This window comes from Myotis lucifugus, unplaced genomic scaffold (genome assembly GCF_000147115.1).
Source record: "Myotis lucifugus unplaced genomic scaffold, Myoluc2.0 scaffold_634, whole genome shotgun sequence".
Classification (NCBI taxonomy): Eukaryota; Metazoa; Chordata; class Mammalia; order Chiroptera; family Vespertilionidae; genus Myotis; species Myotis lucifugus.
The window spans coordinates 167,552-178,081 of NW_005871682.1; the positions used below are offsets into that span (position 1 = coordinate 167,552).

The window sequence follows — 10,530 nt, forward strand, 5'->3', positions numbered from 1 at the left end:
CCACTGTCCCTGGGTGTAGAGTCCTCTGCTGGAAAAACTTAGAGGTGATGATGTAGGGAAAAGCATCAAAGCTGGATTCTGTCAATAAAGCTGACCATTAGGAGATGGTGGGGAAAGGAGCTTGGGCAGCCTGACACGGGGAGAGCTTGGCATACCTGTGCTACAGCATCAACTGGCATACTTAGTCCTAAAACTACCTGACACAGACAAGCTGCATGTCTCTAGGGAAGACTCCTTTCATGGGGTCTTAGTCCTCCCTGTAAAATAAGAGAACTTGAACTTGATGTTCAGTGCTTCCTTCAGTGCTGCCACTGGGACTCAGGTACTGACATGGGCTAATGGCAAGAAAAGAGAGTGACTGTCTTTACATTTCTTCCCCTTTGCCTTGGCCATGGGGAAGAATGTTTTCAACTCTAACCACGGGTACATTACACTTTCCTTAGAAAGGTTCCATTTTTCAGGCTGATTCCATTCTACTGGATGGAATTCCAGCCAATGTGATCCAAGGAGAGAAGCAGTACCTGGCTGCCCCTCTTGTCATGCTGAAGATGGAACCCAGTGGGAAGCTGCTACCCATGGTCATCCAGGTGAGGTGCCCTGGGTATCCCATTCCCAACACTGCTCTGTGTTCATCCCCCACCTCTGCCAAGGGACACAGACAGCAGGCTCTTGTCACCCACCCCTGCCTCATTCAGTGACACCTGTCCTTGTATCCAATATCTCCTTTATACCTTACAGCCTACTCACTACTCACCTGAAATTGCCCTTTTGAGTCAGAATGCTCTCTGTTGGTTCTCACCATAAGGCTACTTAATCTCTTTTTGACCTATGATTCTGTGGAATATTCCTTCTTTCTTAGACGTATTTTCTCCCTTGGTTTTAATGTTTTCTCTCTTACTGTTCTCATCAATCAGTTGGTAAAAACTGTCATTTATCTCACATGTCCAGCTTTTCCTTCCTATTCTACCATCCTAACTCACACCCTCATCAAGTTTCTCTGTCATACTAGATCAGTGATGGCGAACCTATGACACGCGTGGTGACACGCGAAACTCATTTTTTGGTTTTTTGTTAAATGGCATTTAAATATATAAAATAAATGTCAAAAATATAAATCTTTGTTTTACTATGGTTGCAAATATCAAAAAAATTCTATATGTGACACGGCACCAGCGTTAAGTTAGGGTTTTTCAAAATGCTGACATGCCGAGCTCAAAAGGTTCGCCATCACTGTACTAGACACTTCTAATTCCTCCTGCTTTTAACCTGACCATCGTGGCACTGACACTTCCCCACAGCACTTGAGGATGAGTGGAAGGGCCTTCATTCCTCCTACTATATTATAATCCCTTGGAGACAATAATCTTAGTCACCAGTGTTTCCCCCAGAATAATAAGCATAGTTTCTAACAGGATAAAGCCAGTGAATGCTTAGCTCCTCTTTGTTTCAGCCTCCCAGCCCCAGCTGCCCCACCCCACCACTGTTCCTGCCCTCAGATCCTCCACTTGCCTGGCTCCTGGCAAAGTCCTGGGTCCGAAGTTCAGATTTCCATATTCATGAGCTCTAATATCACTTGCTGAACACTCATCTGCAGGGTCAGGTCATTGCTGTGGCCACCATGAGGTGCCTCTCAGGACTGCACCCTGTCTTCAAGGTACATCCTCTACCCTCTATGTCTCACCTCCCTGACATCCCAGAGGAAGAAAGCAATGCAACAATTTTCTAGGATTTAAAAAGCATAAGCCACCTGTTTGGGAAGAAGTTAACAAAGCTTCTTCTAATTAAATGAGTCCATGTTATTGTAATAAAAAAATCTTTATAGCAATTTGTAAACAGACAAGGGGAAATTATTGTGTCAGGACCTTGCAACTTGTGGCTGTATTTCTAATGTTTAAATTATTTTATTTTGAGATAATCATAGGTCTTCATGCAGTTTGAAGAAATAATACAGAGAGGTGCCATCTATTTTATTAAGTCAAGTTACTTAGCAAATATTCAGCACTTATTGTAAGGCAGCTCTGATATTCTCCAGCAGAGTCTGCTGTAGAGCAGGAATATAATTTGATAAAAGTATTGCTCTGCTTTCAAAGAGTGAGCATTTAACTTGCAAGACAAATGGTAGAAATGAAAAATAACCAGAGAACAGAATCTGGATATAGAGTTAGAAATCAAGATGGAAAATGTTCCACCACAACTTAGAATTCTTTAAGTAGAAGGTCAAAGGGACAAAAGACTAGCCCAAGAGGTTATTTAACCTGCTTAATGAGAGGTGCATGACATGGTAGTTAGATCAATGGAAAGGAAAATGCAAAGACTTTGTGATGAGAGGAAATAGTTGCAGCATGTCTGGGTGCAAGATTGGAGAGAAAGCTCAGAGGTCTGAGCTGCTGCAACAACTAGACCACCCAGTAGTACAGTTGTAGTGATCCAGTAATATTGTAATTTTATACAGTAGTGAGCCTAGAATCTATTGCTAACCATAAGGCAGCAAAAATAGCCTTTGCTAGCCTAAAAAACATTTCTGAAATCTTGATGACACTAGCAGCAGGAGCAAAAATGGTACAAGCTTATGAAGCAGAACAGTTGTCAGAAACAATACATTTAGCAGAAGCCCATTATGAAGTCAAAGATGTTATGTTCAGTTTTAGGTACATGGAGTTTGTAGTGGTAGCAAGATATGTGAGTACATGCTATGTAGACCAAGTATGTCAAATTCAAAGGCTAACATGGGCCAAATAAACAAGGTTTATGTGGGCTGCAGCAAAAAAAAACAAAAGCTTCAATTTTCATAGAAATGTAGATTTATTTCAAATAGTATAGTATAAAAAAAAAAAAAGCAATGATAAAATTAATGTTTTCTTCCTGACACTTGGCATCTCTTCTCTGCTACTATCTTTCCTACTTCGGGGGAAATCTTGTTCGCAGTGATTATTTTCAAAACTGACCCAAGGTGAACGTCACTAATTCTGGATCTGACAGGAGACTTATTTCCTTTCATAATTGTAAATAACTGCTCACACAGATAAGTACTTCCAAACATAGAAATAATTTCATATGCGAATTTTCGAGTATTTTCAAACCTGGCAGGTAAATATTTGTAAAATTCAGGCACACCAACTTCACTGAATTTTGCCTTCAAATCTGAATTGCACTGGATCTCAATTACCTCCATTTGCATTTGATTAGGTACTAAGTCTATATTTATTGAAAAAATCGAAGAAAACAAAGAAAACTTGTCCTCCAAAAATTTAAAATCTGCAAACCTTGTTTCAAATTCAGTTCTAAGGCTTAAAATTTTTTCTGCATATTTTTGATACGATGCAGTTTCACCTAAACTTGATTTGTTCATGTTGCATGTTGGAAAGTGCGTTAAATCTTCATTTTTCAACTGCTTTTCCCAAAGAACTAGCTTACATTTAAATGCTTTGACTTGGTCACACATGTTTGTAATAATCTGATCTCTTCCTTGCAATTTTAAGTTTAAATCATATAAATGTTTTGTTATATCAACCATGAAGGATAAATCCTGCAACCATATTGTGTCAAAAAATAGGCTTGTGTCTTGATTTTTAGACATTAAGAACTGACATATTTCTTCTTTCAAGTCCCAGAATTGTTTAAGAACCTTGGAGCAGGATAGCCAACGTACCTCAGTATACGACAAACTAGAATATTCGCTGTCTAATTCACTTAAGAAAGCAGAGAATTGTCGCTGATTTAAACTTCGAGATCTTATGAAATTGATAATTTTTTTGATAGATGTCAACACATTTTCCATGTTTATTACCTTTGCGCATAATACTTCTTGATGTATAATGCAATGTATATGATGAATCATGGATCCGTCATAAATTTCACTTTGTTTTTTTTGCAGTAATTCCACGAAACCATTGTTTCCGGTCATCAAAGGAGCTCCATCTGTAGCTACAGAAGTTAATTTTGAGAGAGGTAGATTGTATTTTTGCAGAAGTTTAAAAACACAATTAAATATATCTTGTCCTGTACTAGTGTTATGCATCGGTACTAGTTCCAACAATTCCTCAAAAATATTGAAATCCGTGTCGCAAGCACGAAGAAACACAGCTAACTGAGCTACGCCTCCAATGTCCGTACTTTCGTCACAGGCAATGGAGAAAGCTTCAAAACTAGATGATTTTGCTTTGATCTGAATACTTAAATTGTCAGCCAAATCAGTAACTCTTTCCGCAACTGTATTTCGAGACAAAGAGATTCTCTGAAAAGACTTCACATTTCCAGGACAAATAATTTCTGCAGCTTTAATTAGACATTCCTTGATGAAACCACCTTCAGTAAAAGGTTTCGAGTGTTTAGCTATCAACTCTGACAAGACGTAGCTTGCATGCACCGCCGCTTCACTTTCTTGAGATACTTTAGTAACCATGAACTGTTGTTTATTCAGCCCCAATTTGAGCTCTTTCAACTTTTCTTGTCTCATTAATCCCTCGTAATTATCATACTTTGACTTATGTTGTTCATAGTGACGATTAATGTTGTATAACTTTGGTACGCTAATAGCATTATTACATATCAAGCAGATGATTTTATTTTTTACTTCACAGCAAAAATACTCCAATTCCCACTTTTCTTGGAAATTTCGATGTTCGTCAGCAATTTTTCGTTTATTTTTACTACCACTTGATTTCGATAGAGACATGCTGAATACAAAGGGCTGAAATAAATGAGTAATCATTAACATAAAATAATAGAACATTTTAATAAAAATTAATATTTTCTCTTGAACGTTAACTTACCGGACACCGAATAAACTGCACAAATTAATAAGCGTAACACAAATAAACCTATTTTTCTTTTCTCCGAAAGCGAAATATTTCCTGTTGCGCACACCAAACAAGTCAGTACAAGACTAATGACATGGCAATCGGCTGCTAAAATATTCGCTGCCAGTATTAGTGGAGAGAAATGGTGCGCCTGTGCATAAGGTGCATAAGGGAAATGAATGTAACACGATTCTAGTAATCAGTCATTAGCGAACATTTTAGTTCGTTATTAATAATTATAACAGGATATTGTAAAAATTAAGTTACGAACTTTTTATTAAAACGTTTCTTACATACCGTTGTATTGGCTGGGCCGCAAAAATATTCGTTGTGGGCCGCGAGTTTGACATGCTTGCGGTACCTAGTCAAACACATTAGGGAAATAGTTCCGAAAATTCTCAATGCACTGAAGCACTTTAAAGGTTCATAGTTCCAACAGTATCCTTTAACTTGGCTCATTTAACCCAAAATGACAACCACTGACCATTTACCCTTTATTTAAAGCTATTACTCAATTCCACAGGACAATTTTAGAAAAAAATTTTCTTAAAACCCCCCATACAACCTCATCAAGCTTCTGAATCCATACTTACTCTTCATCATCCTCATCCTCATCATCGTCCTCATCATCTCCATCAGCAGCAAGTTTTACTTTTTTCTTCAAAGTGAAAAACAACGAAAAACCTCATGAGCAAGTGTCCAAACTAAAAACCAGAATAAGATACCTGTAGTAAATTACATCTATACCTGCGGAACCTTGCTACCACCTCCAGGGGCAGAACGCTTTCCAGACATGAGTTTCACATCCTCCTCCTCGTCATCTTCTGACTCCATCTTCCTCCACAGCTAAAATAAATTTCTTTATTAGCTACTACTAAAACTCAACCCAGAAGCAAGAACTCAGAAAAAAGGGCATTAATATACAGTAATGAGTATTTAAAAACAGATTCTACTGCTTAAAAAAGGCAAAAAGCAAACAAAATTTTTTACAAAAAGGAACTGTGGGGCCTAACATTCATTACTAGGTTTTATATGCAAAATAACAGGTGTTTCCAGCTATAAATTAGTAATATATGTAACTACTAGATTCCCATTTGAACCTACTATAAAGACAGTAGTCCAGCTGGGACAAAGTAGCTGCATAAAAGATAATAAAAATAACATACCTACTAAGTGCTGTCCACTTTGCATCCTTTGCACCAGCCCCTAACCTGACCTGTGAACAGAAAAACAGCACTTCAACTTAAGTTTCTGTATTATACAATCCCCCCGAAAAGTTCTTATATTAAAAAAAAAAAAGTTACTTATAAACTTTTCACTATTACCACTGATGGAAAACTAATTTGTGCACAATGTTGTCTTCAAGTTTTATGGGACTTTGACAATCAATTTCTCATATTCAATAAATTTGAACAAATGCATAAGATGACGTATAGGGTGCCCCCAAAAATTGCATACACACTTTAACAGCCGATAGCTCAATTTTGAAAATGAAATGCATTTTAATAAACACCACCTTTATAATTATCCAAAGTGTGTGCATACATTTTAGGGAGACACCCTATAGTTGTACATGTCATCACCTATCCACAGTATGATTACCTAACATTTATTGACCACCTACAAGTTAAGCAGCAAGCTATGGGCTAGTCTCTGCAGGGGACAAAGATTTACCACTACCCTAAAGGACTTTATAAGGCAAATTAAGTATATAAATACGAAAAGTTGAACAGTAGTGTAAAATATATGATTACCAAAGGAGTGATAAAAATGCCAAGTTTTGTATCACAGGTATACAAAAAATCAGTATATACAATACTCAGTTATAAAAATACTATCATAAAAATTAAATATTAAGCCACATGAATAGGAACTAAGGCTGAAATCGAGAAAGGTTTCGTAGTTTATTTTGAAAAGTTTAAATACCGTTTGTAAAGATAATTGGTGCTCATTTTCATCATTTTCCACCTGAAAGTGATAATCTTTGTCGGCCTTTAGTTCACAACCTGTAAGTGAAGAAAAAAAGCAACTCTAACATGGAGAAAAAATAGGGAACAATTAACTTGTGATTTTTCACTATCTTACCAGAAGGCCTCTCTTCCTAGATTTCTTGAACACAAATGCCTACAATCAAATAACATCCATACAGGCATTAACTATCCCTAGGATATGTCTATTCCTGCCTTAAACATAATTTCTGACATAATTTAATGTACACCATTTCTGTTACTTCAACAATATGTTGACATATCCTAGGGAATATTTCCAATGAAAAGGGTCAACAAAAAAATATCTTGATATAAATTGATCAGAAACCCAGCTATTCAAAATGGCTAGAAATAAAAGCACTATTTGTACAGTGCATATTAGCTATTCCACTAATAAGCAAACTGTTTTAAGTACCATCAGAGTAAAACTTTAATTAATGTAAATGATTCCATTTAATTGCAGCACTCTAATACCGTAGCTACTGGTACATAGATGTTTAAATATTATTGCTCAATTAACAAAACTCAGCATGGCATACGAAACAAAATAAACCTGGGGCAGAATTTGCAGTTACTTGAAGCCTGACTGACACAAAGAAAGGGCTTCAACAAGTTCACTGAAAACCAATTCTGCTCTTTCCTTAGTATGATATGCACTGTGTCCTGGGAAGAGGAGGAATCCCAAAACCTTGATGGATAGTATAGTAACAGCACCGAGTCTTAGTGACCCAAATTGAACCTGAGCACATTTCTCATTGTTTACAAAAAAAAAAAAAAAAAGCTCTTTGCTCGATTCTGCACATAAAAAAGTCATTTATATGCGCCAGCTCTGGAGTCAGGACTCGTGGTTTAGATCTTACCTATTTACCTGCAAGTGCAACCTTTCTTAAGTCACTTCAGTTCTGAGCATCACTATCGCCACCTGCCTAGTGGGCAATTCCCACCTCTCGCGGTGAAGTCTGGTGAGGACCTGCCTGAACAAAGACCTCCACCATCCCGGTGCTACCAACCACTTCACCCGACATTTCCCACCGGACAGCCCCAATGAAGCCCCAGGATCCCGGGCTCCGGGGTGACAAGACACCAGTGATCCCCCAGAGATAGCGCCCACACCCCTTCCTCCCCCCAACCACCTGCAAACCACAGGCTCCCAGCGCCTGCGCCTCCCCTGAACCCCGCCGAACCCCGCCGAGGCACTGGGGCTCGGGGCTCGGGGCTCTGGAATGCCTGAGGCCTGGAGAGCAAGGCCAGACTCTGTGCACCCTCTCCTCCTGGAAGAAGGCCTACGCCTCACACCACGAGCCGCACAGCCTCCTGCACCACTGTGGCCCCGCACCCAAGACACTGGCTGCGAATCAAAAGCCTCCGCACTCACACAGCCCTTGGGAACGGTAATGTCTGGAGCTCGATGGTTTACCCCGGGCAACGCTGAACCCTCAGCCAGGCGGTTCCCAGGAACCCCAGACTCTGGGTCTCCAACCGCTCACCCCGAAGCTTCAGGCCACCCCTCCTGGTGCTCCATCCCTTAGGCTGCAAGCCTGCCATCTCGCCTCCCACCCACTCAGGCCTCCAGCCGGCCTCGCTTCCTTCCACAGCCCGGCCTCTGCCGCATTCCCGCCCCGCCCACCCCCCCCCCCCGGCCCCCACCTCAAAGCCACTAGGCCCTGCTCTGCCTCCCTCCAGCCCCCCAGTAGTTACCGAAAAGGCAGTTCTAGGGCCTCAAAGGGCTCATGTCCATGTCCAAACAATCTTCCAGGGGGCGGTAGCACGCACTCAGGTGAGAGAGAAGGAGGAGGAGAGAAACGGCTTCTGTGCTGCAGGATGGAACTGCACCCGGGAAAGGACGCGGATCCTCTGCGTCCACATAAAGCACCAGGAGATCTCGCGAGAGTTCCCACAGTCTCGTCGCCGCGCGCGTGCTCAGGAGCCCCTCTCCCCGCACAGTGGCCCTCCCGCACGAGCGCTCGTCAACCCGACTCCTTCCTTCCTCGCCCCCCGCCTCCTCCAGGTACTCGCCGGGCTCCCACGAGCACGCGCACTCCGAAGCGGGCCCCACCCCTCCGCCGCCGCGGCCGGTGCGCACGCGTGCTTCCCCCGGTAGCGCGCGCCCCCTCCCCTTCCAACCTCTCCGCGTCTGGCCCCTGCGCGCGGCCCACCCTGCAATATGGCGACGGCAGCCCTCAGCGTGTATGTGGGGGTGGGAGGATGAGGAGAGAGAAACCAAAGAACTTTTACACTTAAGTGCATAGGACATGGGCAATGGGGTAGAGAAGATCTGGAGCGGGCGGGGGGGTGGGGGGGTGGGGGGTGGGTAGAGGCTTGGGGGAGAGGGGGAATGGGAGATATCTATAATACTATCAACAATTAAAATATATTAAATAAATAAATAAATAAAACAGAAACAAACTCATAGATACAGAGAACATTTTGATGGTTGCCAGATGGGAGGATGCGTGATAATGGGGAAAGGATTAAGATGTGCAAACTGCCAGTTATAAACAGTCACAGGGATGTAAGGTGCAGTATGGCTAATATAGTCAATAATATGGGCGATAACTATATGGTGTCAGATGGGTACTAGGCTTAGCAGGGTGATTACCCTATAAGTTATATTAATAACTAATCAATATGTTGTACACCTGAAATTAATATGATATTACATGTCAACTGTAATTGAAAAATAAAAGTTATTTTTTAAAAGGACTGAATTCATTCAAAAAGTGAATGAATTCCCTTCCTCTCTAAAATCAATTTTTTTAAAGTGTTTCTTGAGCACCTATTATACTCCAGGTACGAGGTAACAAGTGATATAAACAGAGATTTTGCCCTTAAGGTGTTTCTAGTCTAGGGTGGAGATAAATATGTAAAAAATAAATGCAACGGTATCTATAATAATAAAAGTGTAATATGCTAATTAGACTGGACGTCCTTCTGGATGATCTTCCAGACAAAGCCCGGGTCCCGGGTGCCAGAGGGAAGCCAGTGCCGGCAGCTGGGGGAAGGAAGGCCTACTCTTGCACAAATTTTGTGCATCAGGCCTCTAGTGTTACTAAAAGGAAAGAATTCTGTACAGGGGGTTGTGGCGCCAAAGCAAGGAGCGGTGGGTTTACCTTGGGGAAACAGAAAAGGCTTCTCAGTAACTTGAGCTGAGTCTTGAAATTTGAGTAGGCAAAGGGAGTAGAGGAGGATTGGGAGAGGGGCGGCATCCTGGGCAAATAGGCAGCAAGAGTTTCAGAGAGATGGTAAATTTTAAGGAAATTCATGAGGCTGGGACCAGGAAGAGGTAAGTGATGTGGTGGGAAAGAAACAGGAGACCCATGAGGAGACATATGGGGTGTGCTGGGGAGAGATTACAAGGGCCTGCAACAAGGCAATGTTGGCAGGAATAGAGTTGGGGGAGTAAGATAGATGCTAAGGAAGTGGAAGACTCCATTTTCAACTCGTGCTGATAGAAGAATGTGAGAGAGGGCAGAAGAGAAGGAGAGAGAGAAAGCTTGATCCAGTGTGATGCCCTGGTTCCTGGCTCGGGCAACCAGCTATAGGTGTCATTTACTGAGATGTGGGACACGTAAGGAGTGGAAAGATTGGGGAATAGGGTAAACCTGCTCTTTGACAAACCAAGTTTGGGGTGCCTCTTGGAGTTATTATAGAGGGTAGTGTATGGCACAGTTAACTGTCCACTGCTTTGTATATGTGAAAACATTAATGTCTGACAAAGATCAAAGGCCTGTCTGACTTGTTTT

The 10,530-nt window shown here is 41.4% G+C and overlaps 1 protein-coding gene across 1 annotated transcript; it reads right to left on the minus strand.

The window, feature by feature from the left end:
• Positions 1-3,747: 3,747 nt before the first annotated feature.
• LOC102430485 (nucleophosmin-like) lies at positions 3,748-8,799 on the minus strand. Its single transcript, XM_023746201.1, has 7 exons — positions 8,486-8,799; positions 6,726-6,805; positions 5,966-6,015; positions 5,547-5,645; positions 5,393-5,457; positions 5,097-5,160; positions 3,748-3,924 (listed from the first exon to the last, which is right to left on the minus strand). Exons 4-7 carry the CDS (start codon positions 5,631-5,633, stop codon positions 3,904-3,906), a joined length of 237 nt encoding a protein of 78 aa, XP_023601969.1. The 5' UTR covers positions 5,634-5,645; positions 5,966-6,015; positions 6,726-6,805; positions 8,486-8,799; the 3' UTR covers positions 3,748-3,903.
• Positions 8,800-10,530: the final 1,731 nt, after the last annotated feature.

Bases quoted from the DNA above. Each gene is read 5' to 3' on its own strand.
- LOC102430485 (XM_023746201.1), bottom strand. From the start codon at position 5,633: ATGGAGTCAGAAGATGACGAGGAGGAGGATGTGAAACTCATGTCTGGA. The intron at 5,458-5,546 runs GTATAGATGTAA...TTCACTTTGAAG, and splicing joins GTGGTAGCAAGGTTCCGCAG to AAAAAAGTAAAACTTGCTGC. The intron at 3,925-5,096 runs GTATGTAAGAAA...TAACTTCTGTAG, and splicing joins GCGGCCCAGCCAATACAACG to CTACAGATGGAGCTCCTTTG.